We start from the raw sequence: 14,526 nt of genomic DNA on the forward strand, positions 1-14,526 counted from the left end.
TAAAAATTGCTGGCAAGTATTTTGTTTGCTAGCGGAATGATGTAAAGTAACATTTTCATATCTTACTGAAGTTCCCCGTAACTTAAAAAAAATATTTTACACTTTCATTAACTGGAAAGTTTGGATGAATAAAGATTACGTAACGCCTAACGAGTTTGCAGAACCTCCTCTTTAGTAGAGAACAGGGGTCTTACAGAAAGTACTAATGATTTCAAAAACACAAAACTGGTTTTGATAGAACTCTTAAAATATTTAAAGTAAAAAGCATACTGTAGGAAGAGTAGTGTATTTTTCGGAATATAGTCATGGGTTAATAAATTATATGTATATTTTTTGCTTTGCTAGTGAAGCCACTTTAGAGCGTCGTTGGTTAAATAGGTATAAGCAACCTACACTTATTTAAAGCCCACAATCTTTTTAAATCAAGCTTTGAACTGCAGATTTCTAACTGTAGGTGCTGAGGAAGTATCGTACGAACTAAAGGGTAAAAAATTTCTACTTATGAATGCCATAAAGACTTGAGGGAATACGTAATTATTAGCAGTTTACTAAAGATATAGCAGAAAATTTTAAGGTAGCATTAAACTGATGGGAAGGTGGAACGGCTTTTTTCATTTGTTACAGTAGTGCTGATAAACCAAAGGAGCCTTAATTGTTATAAACGAAGTAAGTCTGGTCCTAAAAAGGCAAATAACCTTGTAATTAAGTTTAGAATGGTAAATTTTAAAAACGCTACTACTTACTTTTTACTCAGTTGTATGGTAAGTGGAAATGGTAAGCTTATAAATTAAATAAAACGGCAGCATTTGTGTTTTACAAAACTTCAAAATAACTCAAATATCTAGTGGGTTATCTATTTTTATAAGACTCGACACATTTAAAGTGTATATATCACGAATTTTAATCTGCCTTTAATTAATATAGACAAATATTGCTTTAATAAATTTATCTCTAAATAACACACTGCCAGGTTGTAATTAGCAGTATAAAAAGTTTAGAGTAGAGCTCGTTGCTTATTATGAACAATTAGTGGTAAACAGGCATAATGATATTATTGTTATGGTACAGAAGCTATAATACTAAGAACTAAGAACATAGTAAGGATGAAGCTAGAAATGTAGCTTTTTTATATTGAACGAGCAAGGGAACAAGCAAGGTTGTTACAAAATATTAGTTTAGCTCGCAGAACCTAAAAGTTGGCAAACAATATTCGATGGCTATGAAAAGAGTAGAGCCAAAATTAAACTAGTAATTTAAATACTTTTTGGTGCGGGTAGGAACACCAGACAAACTAGTAATTAGAAAGACGACAAACTATTTCAGACTTAAGAGCAGAGTTATTTTTCAGCGTTATGGGGAGACCCAACCAAAAATGCAAGGGGACTTAAGGGTTACATATTAGAAGGAAGGGGCATAGTGGGTGTTCTCTCAATTGTGTTGCTTTTGCCTTTTAATATGAAGTTTGGAAAGCAGCAGTACCTTAGAAGAGACAAATCTTTTGTTGGTAGCTATGTGGATCTCTCTTCCCTTAAGGTTTACTCATTATGACCTTTTATTTTCACCTAGCAGCCTATTGTTTATTATGGTCATATATTTTAGTTTTTAGTAATTAATTATGATATAAATATAGAGTTATTTAAAATATTGTGCGAACTATGTTCATCCTCTAGAAAATGAAGAAAAAACTGAAAGAGAGGATTTTATAATTTCATCTGGTTCATTTACAGACTTGGGTACTCCACAGGTTGCTAGCTTACACCTTTTATCTTATTAACCTTCTTGACCTTAAACTTAGCTATATTTAAAAAAGGCCATCTATTGAACTTTTTACTTAAACGGTAACAGAAGTCAATAGATCACTTTATTGAGTATTGAATGGAGTTTTTTTTTATATCTTTTCTGTAGGTTCAGGCTCATTTACCAGATAGAGTTATCGGTGGCGGTCTTTTACAGCATATGGAATTCTTATCCATGAGCGAAAATGAATCTCAATCCGCAGCCCACTCGCCAGAAATTCTACGAAAGCTTCCCAGTCGCCTCTCAAAAACTTTTAAAGAAAAACTTATAGAAGAAGCAAAAAAAGCAAATAAACGGTTTTTCTCTTTAGAATTTGTTCTGCAAGTTCACATAAATGGAATTTTTTATGTTAGATTTGAGGAGGAGAGACTTCAAATAATTTTACTTGCTGAGGATCTGAAGAAAGACTTTCAACACTTAAGTCAAAAAGTAAGCGCCATTGATATAACCATCTTTTTGGTTTAGTATTTTCTTTTAGCAAATAGAAGCTAACTTACAAGAGTTGCGTCTCAAAATTCAGGATTTATTTGACTACTCTCACTTGCAAGAAGATGCTTTTTTTAAAATTTTAAAAAAATGGGATAAAAGAGTTGGGTCATCAGAACTCACAAGAGATTCCTTTTTTAAGGAAGTTCTTGACCAACAGCCCTTCATACAGTGCGATGTGGAAGTATTAATGTTGTTTACCTAAAAAGTTTATATCTTGTCCTTCCTTAATAAGCCTTACTTTTATTAATTTATAATATTTACCTACTAGTATGTATTCTTTCCCCTATATCTTACTGATTTTAAAAAAAATAATTTACCATGGATTTTTGCTGACCTATTTTCGACAGGCTGCGTTAAGGACATGTCAAGAGATAATGCTGTCACTTGCCTCAAGGAGGCCTCCCTCGCAGTTTATTGTTGATCTTTCGAAACCCATTCAGGATAAAAGAACCACCAAAGACTCTTTAGATATTGAAAATTTACAACCCTCAAAAGCATGTTTTTTTCTTAAACCGGCTCAGTAATAATCTATGAAGTAGTTAGTGAAGGAAAAGCCTTTTTATAGATAACAGAAGTGAGCGAGTTTTTCTCCTCGCGCTCAAGTAGCTTTGCAGCGCTCTATCTGTGTGCACACGTGTTAGTTATACAACTTTCAGTAAATTGCTATGAACGAAACTTAACAGCATTTAATAATTCTTAGCTTCTATAGTTCTCTAGCGTTACTTTTGCATCCCGTTGTATTGTCTCAAACTTTTTTACTCTATAAGTTCCTATATTCGCTCATCAAATTTTTTTTCATTATTATTTTATAAGTAGATTAATACGGTTACTTTCATTTTTTACAGTATTGTATTAAGATTTTATTAAAAATATATATGTATAATTTTTTTCCTATTCTGTACAGGTTCATCGCTTTTGGGTCACTATGAATGACGATGCTTTTACCCGAAAGTTAAAAGTTCCTGTGATTGTTGCGAAAGGTTTCATCATTGTAAATATCAATTTTATTAATGTTACCTTTAACGGGATATTCGTAGGCGCGTGTGCTGGACAGACCATGTGCGTGACAGCATGTCTGCATGGAAACGAGCTGAATGGGATTCCGGTGGTTCATAAGATGGTCCACGATATCGACCCTCAACATCTCGTGGGAAACCTCGTGGCCATCCCCATAGTTAACGGTTCCTCCATATGATAAAAGTTAGCAAGCTGTTAAGAATAGGAGCGCGAACGAACCTCTTATCCTTTTTCTCCGCTGTTAAGACATTTTTTAATGAACCATAGGCCCCGGTTACCTTCAGAACATACGGGGCTTTTCGGATAATGCGGACCTGAACCGTTGCTTCCCTGGAAACCCCACCGGTCTCTTATAAACTCTTCCTTGTTGGAGTAGCGGATGCCTTAATTTTATTGAAGGTAATCGCAGCCTCCAGTACGCGCACTGCTTTATAGAAAAAATAGTGAAGCACGTGGATTATCTAGTCGATCTCCACACGGCTTCACATGGACGTGCCAATTCGCTCTATGTCCGCGCCGATATGAACGACCGAATGTGCAAGCGATTTGCACATCTCCAGAACCCAACAATAATAGTGAATCTCTTTATTTGTCTTTACTTTAACTTTATCATTTAATGAAGTTATATAACGAATTATAATTTCCTCTTGATAAATATTATTTTTAATTCAAATGAATCTAATAAAACGTAATAGTAAATATACTATCAACTAAGAGCGCGGTGTTATATATTTAAGGTTTACTTATTTTGATTTCACTAATAAATAAAATGACAGTTGCTTAGACAAAAATTGAGTACTAGCTTATGTATACTGGCAGAGTGTCGAGTTTAGTAATTGAGTTTTTTTTGATGCAATTAGTTAAACATAATCGTGTAAGCAATAAAAAGATCTAACGTTTGTGGCCCTTTGCTATGTTTAATTAATAGTATATTTGCCTATGGAGGTGCACAACTCGAGTCCCGGCGGCAGTTTGCGAGGCGCCGCACAGGAGCTCAACATCCCCGCCATCACCGTGGAAATCGGCGACTGCAGTAAATTTCAGGAAAGTTTCTTTAGCGACGCGCTAAGTTTTTTTCTACTTTTTAGTTGTTAGTAAATTTTTTTATGAACGAGGATAATTTCATTAAGAGAACTCTCGTGTACTGCATCGCACACTTTTGAGACCTTTAGCCTTTTATTTTTATATTTTATATATTTAATATATTTTACGTGCAGTAAATATTGGAAGCTTACAAATATTTCTTTTTCTCTTTGTTTTCCTTTCACCGAAAAAAGTTTATTGCTTGTGTTTAAAGTACTTCGTAATACTCATACTATAAATTTTTGTTTTCTATGCAGATTGGGATGATTGAGAAAGCCTACGAAGGGTTTCAGAATCTTCTCATCTTTCTTAACATGCTTCCGCTACGAGCTATTGAACGCCCGCCGAAACCCACGTGGGTGCTTTGTTCTCACTCACGCTGGTTTTACACTGATGTTGGCGGCATTCTGGTGGTCCACTGCGAGATCGGCACTTGGGTAAACCCACGACGTTTTAAGTTTTTGGTTATTACCGAGGAGATTGGTTATGTTTATTATTAATACTTTGCTTTAAAAAAAATGAAAAAATCTAAGATCTTTGAGGCAGTTATGCTGCAACGTTAAAGGCATGCCTTTACGATCGACTATTTTCACACATACTATTACAATTGCAATACTTATTTTTCAGGCATTTAATTTGCAATCGAGTTTATTACTAGTTGAATGCCTAATGTTTTTTTTTTGAAGCTTGAAATTTTACGAGCTTGTAGCTAATAAAAGTAAATATAACCTGTGTAAATTAATTAAGTTTTTGAGAGTGTCAACTCTGGTTGATAGCGGTTTGCAAGTAAAAAAAAATGACGTATATTAAGGTTTTATTCTGTTTTTTAGGTGAGAAAAGACGAATGTCTTGCTACCATCTATGATTGTTTTGGAGATCACGTTAAACACTTTGTTTGCCGAGAAGACTGCATAGTCGTTGGAAAAAGTGTGCTACCAACTGCCTCAGCGGGTGACAGGATTGTTCATCTTGGATTCGTCACCGGAAATTTAGAAAAGACTAGTCTAGACGGTCATGAGTAAAACTACTTTGTTTTTTCTTCCTCGTTGTCCTAATCACTTTGTGAATGCATTTTTTAATAAAAAAGCCCTTTCCAGCGTTATTTCCTTGGTTACTTTAAACAAGACTGTTTAGTGAAGTTTATTCTTAGTTTTTAGTTTTTACAAGTTTTTTTCAGCGGTCCAGGCCACAGTATCGCAGAATTTTAAACAATTTGTTTTATATAGCTATAGACTACAAAAAATGCAGTATCAAAGTATTGCCAGAATAAAGTTGGAACATAAGAAAGAAGCTTATGGTAGCTCAGCTACGGCTGCTATTGTTGATAGACTAGTTGTATTGCTTAAGCAGTCTGCAATTTAAAACATCGAGTTCTGCGAAAGTCAAGAATAATGAAAAGGTTCATTTTTTTACTTTAAGACAACACTATTCCTTGCGAAAATATTTTTAGAAGGACTTAAGTTTCAGTATCTTACCAACTACTACTAGTTGTTTTTATTATAAAATATGTGAGGGCAAGTATTACCCCCTTTTCTTCTTGCACTTTTTTTTTGTATTTTTTTTGTTAGTTTAATTTCTACAATGTTGAATTTGCCCTCTCTCGACTGACTGGGCTCGTTCTCCATATTTCCGTATATATTTTACCAAGTTTTTTGCTTAAGTTTAGTACTAATAAGATATTTTAAACATCACCTCTAGGGTGGCCATATAAATATAAGAGTATACAAATTTCTGCTCCCGTTAAAAGAGCTGGAAACTTTTATCTAAAGAATTAAGCTGGTTAATATTCGACCTAATTTTTGTAATTTCTTAAAGACGAGCCCCACAAAAGTTTTGCTCCAATTATCTTACCACTTCTAAATCTTTTTGGGCATTCCTTTTTAGCTGTTTTTTTTTTATTAACAAACCTTGATTTAACAATAATTTCATAAATGTGCAGCAATTATAGAGTACTTACCACCTCGAAAAGGTTAAGTATTTATTTTTAGTTTTAACAAATTGGTCTTTCGCAGTAAAAGACAATTCGTAAAATGCAACAATAACTTTTGAAAACGAATGTTTTAACAAAGCAACTTCTAGCACGTCTTGCTTGCTAATTTCCCCAGCACATTTAGCGGTTTAGGACTGTTACTCTTTGAGCTTCCCAACAGTGGAGCCGTAAAATTGTTTCTAGGGTGAGCGCGTTTAAAAGCTAAAGTAAGTCTTTGACAACATCCTGGGGAACTTATAAGCTTTGGATCAACAAACACGGGCCTCTTGCCTAAGTAGAGAGAAGTTTTGCTTACCTCGAAGCCTTACAGAGCTGGCCGTACGGGCACATTGTGTCGTATATGCTTCTTCTAGTCAAGGCAGCTGTTCTTCACAAGAAGTCGCACTTTACAAAATTGACGTCAGTAAAAAGTGTCGCATACAACATAGAATGTATCTTTTCAGCTGTAACAAGCTTTTTATTAAATTGATAAACTTTAATTTAGGCGGTTAGACTTAAGTTAGAGCATATTCGTTCGATTAAGTAAACGTTATGAATAACGACCTGATTCCTCAACGATCATGGCTCTACGACATGTATATTATCGGTTTATCTAAATAAAAGAGCTTGACTTGAATCACTTAAAGTTAAGTAGCAGTCATTATAGACGACGCTGCAAGCGGATCTGAGAAATATATTCACCTGGGTAGCGATACTCAGTCTTTGCAGGTACGGTAGATCTTTATGTGATGTTCATGATATAATGTTAATTGTTTAGGCACTACAGCCTTAAAACCTTTGCTGATAGTGCTAATCAATTCTCGCTTTTGCGCCATCAACCACATTCGGTATAAAGTGAAGGTGTTGTGTGTCAAGCTCCAATAAATAACTGCTTTTGATTAAAACTTTATGATGTGGTCAATTTTTGGCTAAATTTGGACATTATGAGGCCTGGCCGTTTCTGATATAAATGTAAATAAGAAACAATTACAAACTCTTATAATTTTGGTGAGCATATATATATATATATAGATAAATAAGTTTATGATAAAGCACTTTAAAGGTTAATAAAACATTAAAAAATTTATTACTTTACAAAGATTTTTTTTAACCGCAGTCAACCACTGCTGTATATTTTAACACTTATTGTACTCGCGAAGAACGGCACGGAGAATAATAAGCGTTGTTAGCGAAACCACGTGGGTTTCTCGAGATCACTGATGGCTTCTTGAAACACGCTGACTAGCCGGCGCACGTGTGGCTCGCGGCTGCTGCCTACGTTTAACACCTGTTACCATCTTCTCTGTGGGTGCGACGAATACGGTTTCTTTAATAACCTAAAACGGGAACAAGATACGCGAGGAGTTGTCTCCACTTACAAGTTGGCATGTCGCGGTCATTACTATAGAATATGAAAAAAAAAAACAAAAGACGGAGTCAATAAGTTTTAACAAGAAAACAGAAAGGAAGGAACGAACCTGCTTTGAATGCGAATGGTATTCAAGAGGTCTTGTATACGGTCCACGTCTCCGAGAGAAAGCAAAAACCGCAAGTACTTTTCTGTCCATTCACAAGCCTCGTCTAAAGACCCATAGCGCCAGCACAAGACAACTTGTTTCTTCGAGTTGCAGAAAAAGTGAGGAGTGCTAAACAGTACTCGCAGTGAGGAGGAGAAAACACCTCCAAGTGAAAGCGTGTAGCGAGTAGTTGGTGCTTTTGGTCTACTTGCAGTAGGTGATGCTCATGCCGACGGCTCAAGTAAGAGTTCCAAGAAAATCTTTAACCGGAGCATAAAAAAAAAAGAAGTGTCTACAAAAATGTAGAGGAACCGCTTAAGCGCGTTGGTAATGAGATCAAAAGTAGCGTATTGTCCAGCGGCCTCTTCGGAAGAGCGCTAGATAAACCGTACACACTTTATGAAGTTCATTGGTTTTATTGAAAATTCAAAGACAAACTAATGGAGGGAAGGAGTTGTAGAAATCAGATGATGATGTTATAGGATCGTCCTCGCGAGCTACCAATATCCAAGCACCTGCCGTAACAGTTCAATAATGGTAAGGAAAGGAATCGTCGGTCATAATACTTACCCAGCTCATTGTCATAAAGATATGCATGCAGGGCAGACGTAATGATGGCGGGCATCCCTTTAGGGGTGATCAGGCAAGAAAGAAGAGCGGATTCTCCTTCGATGCTCTCTTGCTCAAGCGCGGCGCCTTTATTTTGGTAACACAGGTGGTCCATTGGCACCCTTCTGAGCACTGCGGCGCCCTGCAGCACGTTCCTGAGGAAGAACAGCCTTCGATCAAACAAGTCAATGAAGAACTTTTGAGTGAGAAGCGCACCAAACGGAGCAACGCCCATTAACAGTTATGATGAGCAGATACTCATTGGTCGCATGGAGGAAACTAGCGGGAGACTCCATATAAAACTGGGGCAACGCCCTTGAACAAATTAAATCAGTACTTAAAAGACACGAAAAATAAACGGAAATGTACAGCCTTCCTTGCGTGTTGTAAACGCAAACGGCGTTTCTACATGCAGCAGCAACAAAAAACTTTGAGCAGGTCAAGAGGTTGCCTGCCGTTTGAATGGTAGCGCTCTAGGGTAAAAATCTAACTGCACAGCATATGTGTACAGGGTTCATCGAGGAGGGCTGTCCATGCCACGGAACTCCCGCGTCTAGCCACGAGTTTGCAGATTTTGCAACCTGTGAACCGACGAGGGATTGGCAAAAAAAAAGAGGGGGGGTGGGTGAAAGGGGTTGGATGTAAGGCACCTCCATGCATTAGCTCGTTTTGTGCTTCAAATAGCAATTCGTGCTCTCCACTAATTATACTTTTTAAAAATTATGAGTAGCCAACCTTTTTTACACGAGCGAAAAGAACTAACCGCGTCGATATACAGCGTTGACGGAGCGGCAGAGGAAACAATTGTTTTCGTTTTGGAAGCTCAAAAAAGAAAGTTAGCAAGCTCAGGAAATGAGCAAAAAACGAAATCAGCGGAGTACAGGCACGATGTGCGCCGCGCTTCGAGATTTCAGCCGTGAAGAATTTCTTGTGACATTCAAAAAAAGGAGGATATAAGAACTTGCTTGCTTATGTAAAGTTACGCTATATTAAAATACTTGAGCTCGCTAGCACTCAATTCGTCTTCAGGCTGAAAGTCCGCGGGAGTGTTCACGGCCGTCTCGTTATCGATTTCACTTTTGTGTTTTTTTATTTCTAATTTTTCATGTCGATAAAAAGAAAAGAAAAACTTGGTTCAAAGAAAAACCTTTTGAGTCACAGGAGACAAGTCTGCGTGAAAGTTTTTTTATAAGGGGTCTCGCCTACGAGAGAGACAAAGACAGAGTAACTTATAGCAAGGAAGCCTTCTTATAATTATACTTCATTGAGGGTCTCATTATGACTGTTCAAGCTGGGTATAACTTGCTGACAACTTTATATGAAAGAAAATGGGAATGAGAATGCACGAAAAAAACTTTTGAGAAATACTGAAGCCAAAAAATATCTATGACAAAGATCCAAGTGGACGCACGTAGAAATTCTGGTGGGAGCAATTCGCCTTCGCCCATCACTTGTAGTTGTTTCGACTTGCTTAGCAGGTACTCCTTGCCTGAGTTAACAGCATGTGCTTATCGCTTTTCTTAAGTGCACTTTATGTAACACGGACAGTTTTAGGAAAGTATTCGAACGAAACCCGGGCGGGAAGGCGATTGACTGCACTCCTTCGAAAAGTTGCTGTGGAGACGAGTCGTGGTCTTCCTGGGGCCCTCGTAAAAAAACTGCCTGCTTTTACGTTTAGAGGCAGCAAACCTTAAACGGAGCAAACGGCTTATTACCACTTCCTTGGGTGAAAGCTTTCTTCCCAACTCTTTTTCTTCAAAACTCAAAAGCACCACAGACCCTTCCAGGGAGCAGCAAAGAAGATTAAGCCCCTCGCCCGACCTACCTGGCAAGGAACCCTGAAAGGGAGTGTGCCGTTCAAGGCTACGGCCATACCAGGCGAGATCAACAATACTGTCTGCAAAGATGTCTCTGGCGCCGACAACTGCCCTGGCCTTCCGATTGGACCAGATGGTCAGAGCGTTGTCTTGCCCCCCAACGGCACAGTAGGCGGTTGGCTTGTCCACTGCGTTGTAAAAGTGTCTATTCCAGGACTACGGAGGGATGAGCGCCCCCCAAGCCAGCAGAATATTTTGCTTACCACAACCGAAACGGGTCTTTCGTGTCCCACAAATCCATAAGCAAGCGCCCATGAGTTCCTCTAATATATGTTTACTCAAAATTGTAACGATAGTATGCATACAGTAATTACTTTTATTACAGCTGCCACGGGAAGTTTGTCCTTCCGAGCGTGAGCAGCAACGATATAAGAGCCATCAGGTGACCAACTGCACAGAAGGAGATGAAAAAAAAGATCTGGAAAAATGTGGACTGGGAGATCGTTTGCCTTGGCCGACGGAAAAAAGTAGACGACGAGGTATTCTCGAAACCACGAGTGATTCGAGCTTCGATGCTCCAATCGCGCGTTCTCCATATAATAACGCTTCTGTCGTCCGACTGCATATATTGAATAAAATATTTTTTAGAGGAACTGCTTCCGCCGTGATCACCTGCGTGGCTATGAACTCCCCGATTGGGTCCCAGGAAACCCCCTTAACCATGTTCGTATGTCCTCTTAAAACTGCTTGTTGCTCTAAAAAGTGAAACGAATAAGCTGCTAACGTTAAATTACTACAAGTAGCACTTCAAGCAAAAATGCTTTTGCTGAACTCTAACCAACTACGCAAGAGCAATCAACATAGAAGCGGTAGTTTATATAGAAAAATCGAGAACCCAAAGTTGCTGAGTTCCAAACAATTACGGTGCTGTCCAAACTAGCGCTGGCAAGGAGGGGCGCTCCTTTGGGTTTCCAAGCCAAATCAACGACATCTTACAGCGAAAAGTAAAAGGGGAGTCAGAAAGGAAAACAAAAAGTTTTGCCAATTTTACAGTAACTCCTTATTAACGTAGCCTGACTGCTCATAGAAAGTTGTGAGCCTATAGTGTACCCTAAAGTTATAAAGTAAGTTGTGAACAAAGTTGACAGACCATAGCACATACGCCAAAAGGCTTGTATAGGGAACTTTAAAAAACATAATTTTAAAGCGCAAGCTGTGGATTACCGAAAATTAACTGAATTCGATAAATTCTAAACTAAGAAAAAATAGTGCGACGGAATAAAGTAGGGATAACGGGGTAGTTTAGTAGTTTCAAAAAATCTCCACATATATATTCACCAAAAGAACCTGCGCTATGACCTTTAAAAGTTTTCCGAATAACCCAGTTTTCATAGTTTTTGTCACTTGAGCCAAAAACTTTGGTAGCATAGCCGGTTCTTAGCAAAAAAAAATAATTATCAAATGTGTAACATATAAATGCTAAAAAGTGGGTTGGAGAGAAGAATAGATTAGCTAATAGTATAAAAATATTCATTATTACTTCACTTCACACAGGATTACAGACTTGTCGTCTCCTCCAGTAGCAAGAAAACGGCCGTCGACCGAAAACCGTGCACAGTTAACAGAACCTTTGAGCAACAAAAAAGGGCTTCAAAAAATAAATTCTTTTTTAAAAAGTTGCAGTCACCAATGTGGTAGGAGATGGTACACAAAAGCTTGTGTCCCTTTTCATCTTTATCTGTACTCTCTTTAAATAATGATAAAACGCTCCAGACTTTGACTGTAAGTGTTTATCAAAACAACAAAGTGTTGAAAAAAAAATGGAGGACCAGAGTCACCGGCGGTAACAAATCTTTGGTTGTCAGGGTGCCAATGAATAGAATAAATCGGAGTACCTTTTAACAATCAAAATTTAAATACTTTGAAAATTATTTAATAGTTAATTATATAATCACTAGTTCTTATTTACAAGAAAATTAAACGTCCTAAAGACAACCGACGCCAGCTTTACAGAAGAAGTTCTCGTATGCCAGTATTAAAAAATTTTATATAGGATAAGAGGTTTAATAAAAATAAGTTGGGTTATAAAGAGCAAAAGAGAATCTAACCCTTGGTGTGGTGAACCCAAACAGGTTTAATGAGGAGCATACTAAACAGTTTATATTCGTAAATTTAAAGGAATCAAAAAAATATATATTTCCAACGACTTTATTGAGCTATGTTTCGACGGTCCCTACAAGGTCATCACTGGGATCTTAGACTAGTATTGCTGGTAACAAAAGGTAATTCAAGTATGGGGTCTTATATGCAGAAACAACGATTACGCCCCTTTGGCCTTGTCGTTGTCTTTGATAGCCACTATTATAGTAAACCTTAAATTAACTTGAGAGACGCGAGTAAGTAAACTACGGGCTTTTAAATAAAATTGACTGCTCCTCTTTTTCGAGTATATCTGGCCTAGCCGTGAAGCACGTTATATTATTGAGAAAGTATTGTAGTTCATTGTTTGCATAAAAAACGTTTGCATTAGAAAAAACATGCGAATTTATTAAGCTGGTGATGAGAGGTTGAAATTAGCGCTTAATTTAGGCCGTTTTCCAGCATGGCTCACTTTGAAAGACTACTGGACCACTCTTCTACGGTGATACCCAAAAATGGAGCCAAGAGACTATGAGAGGTGAAAACATTACCGTTAATTGAATAATTATAAAAGAGAAATCAAATGTTTACCTAAAATGTGTTCTTTCCAAATAACGAAGGCTACAAATAAACTACTATTTATGTCTGGAAATAGAGCTGGTAGAAGTTCTGCATACCAAATTAAACACGGTCTCAAATCGAATTGCTGTTAACCTATTTTTTTTTCGCACCATGAAAGGTGAAAACCCTGCCGACTAAGGGGGTGCTATGTCCAGCGGCGCTTTGCATACTGCGTCGATTATACCACCTAAAAAGTACTGCAGTAAAGCTTTACTTTGTACGGTATTTATTATAAAGCAGTTGCAAAACAAAATGAACTAAATTCTCAACCGAATTTGTGTTGGGGATGCGCGCTCAAGCATACCTGGTAAAGAGGTCTCACATAAAATGTAATTAACTAAAAAGCGAGCGTGAGGAGGTATAAGTACTTTTGGATTTTAAGTTTGTACATTTTAAAAAATTTATATATTTGCTTGCATATTTTAAGTCATAAATTCCTCCAATTAAGAAAATTAAATCTCAATTTAATAAGAATTGATAGCGAGGTCATATATGTAATCATGAAAGAAAGTTCTGAAAATAATATATAACTAAATTGAAGCCCATAAATAAGAAAGTGGACTATTCTGTAAACTCTGAGGCATATGCGCAGGTTACTAGTAATTCCTAATAATAAAATGACCATCCCTAGCGGACTAAAACAATCTCGTTAGGGCACTCGCCGCGCAATTGGCAAATCAAAAGAAAAGTTGTAACAGCTTATTCCCAGTTGCACAAAATAAACGTCTACATACGACCCTAAAAATTCTTTTCTGGAAACTCATGAAATCTTAGACAAAATTGGAGGATTTCGTGAATTTATTGAAAGACCGAATATTAGATATTGCTCTAGTTCGCAACGCTAGAAATAATAGCAAAGGGAGCGAAACGGCCCTTTTAATTTAATTGTACAATTCTTACGCTGAGCTGAACTATAATTTTGAGGATAATGGAATACGGAAAAACTGATGTAACTGCGGTATATAAACCCCCTGATAAGAACTTAACTTGTACGTCACTTGATATGATAATAAAAATAATGCCTCAACTATTGCATCAGGAGATTTTAATTCAGAACATTCCTCTTGGAAGCAAAAAGGCAAATTCCAAAGGATGTTTTTAATAAAAGTATGCGTTTAGAATTCACTTAGCTGTGTAGTTAGACCCTCAGAGTCTACACATTATTCAACTGTACATCCATCGAAGGTATAAAAATATAGCTACTAAAAATAATATTTTTTTGACTACAATTTAACTATTACGAACTACGGTCTGACCAAAACCCGGTGGTTTTAGAATTGTTAAGGGTTCCTATTCAATTAAAGCGGCCTTCCAGAATGCGTTGGGTTTGACTTAATTTTTTTTAAAAATATGTTTCCTGGTGCTTATGGATTTAACAACTTCGAATACACTAGCTAGCTCTAAACCCCCAACTTCGCCTTAAGCCGACATGCTGAGATGGGTCGCGCGGACGGCGGTATTGCGCGAC

At 37.2% G+C, this 14,526-nt stretch overlaps 2 protein-coding genes across 2 annotated transcripts; one reads left to right on the plus strand and one right to left on the minus strand.

Moving 5' to 3' along the window:
• Positions 1–36: 36 nt before the first annotated feature.
• On the plus strand, positions 37–4,445 carry LOC135145410 (uncharacterized). Its single transcript, XM_064077505.1, has 14 exons — positions 37–41; positions 162–199; positions 428–484; positions 1,349–1,533; positions 1,631–1,744; positions 1,906–2,093; positions 2,151–2,226; positions 2,276–2,467; positions 2,634–2,780; positions 3,191–3,266; positions 3,324–3,467; positions 3,571–3,648; positions 3,703–3,878; positions 4,249–4,445. The coding sequence occupies exons 1-14, from the start codon at positions 37–39 to the stop codon at positions 4,396–4,398; spliced, it is 1,626 nt and encodes a 541-aa protein (XP_063933575.1). The 3' UTR covers positions 4,399–4,445.
• Positions 4,446–6,690: 2,245 nt separating this feature from the next.
• On the minus strand, positions 6,691–12,611 carry LOC135145429 (uncharacterized). The gene is made up of 35 exons (XM_064077528.1): positions 12,506–12,611; positions 12,407–12,447; positions 12,128–12,193; positions 11,986–12,078; positions 11,839–11,926; positions 11,646–11,734; positions 11,350–11,409; positions 11,194–11,289; positions 10,971–11,053; positions 10,808–10,917; positions 10,673–10,748; positions 10,562–10,621; positions 10,357–10,514; positions 10,197–10,302; positions 10,028–10,143; positions 9,893–9,970; positions 9,742–9,793; positions 9,629–9,683; positions 9,480–9,576; positions 9,363–9,408; positions 9,245–9,303; positions 9,132–9,190; positions 8,991–9,062; positions 8,851–8,932; positions 8,698–8,796; positions 8,443–8,636; positions 8,311–8,387; positions 8,185–8,249; positions 8,036–8,132; positions 7,834–7,973; positions 7,693–7,757; positions 7,447–7,630; positions 7,058–7,316; positions 6,920–6,995; positions 6,691–6,760 (listed from the first exon to the last, which is right to left on the minus strand). Exons 2-32 carry the CDS (start codon positions 12,444–12,446, stop codon positions 7,542–7,544), a joined length of 2,667 nt encoding a protein of 888 aa, XP_063933598.1. The 5' UTR covers position 12,447; positions 12,506–12,611; the 3' UTR covers positions 6,691–6,760; positions 6,920–6,995; positions 7,058–7,316; positions 7,447–7,541.
• Positions 12,612–14,526: the final 1,915 nt, after the last annotated feature.

Source organism: Zophobas morio, unplaced genomic scaffold, assembly GCF_036711695.1.
Source record: "Zophobas morio isolate AGI-343-1 ecotype UQ-CSIRO unplaced genomic scaffold, CSIRO_AGI_Zmor_V1 ptg000148l, whole genome shotgun sequence".
Classification (NCBI taxonomy): Eukaryota; Metazoa; Arthropoda; class Insecta; order Coleoptera; family Tenebrionidae; genus Zophobas; species Zophobas morio.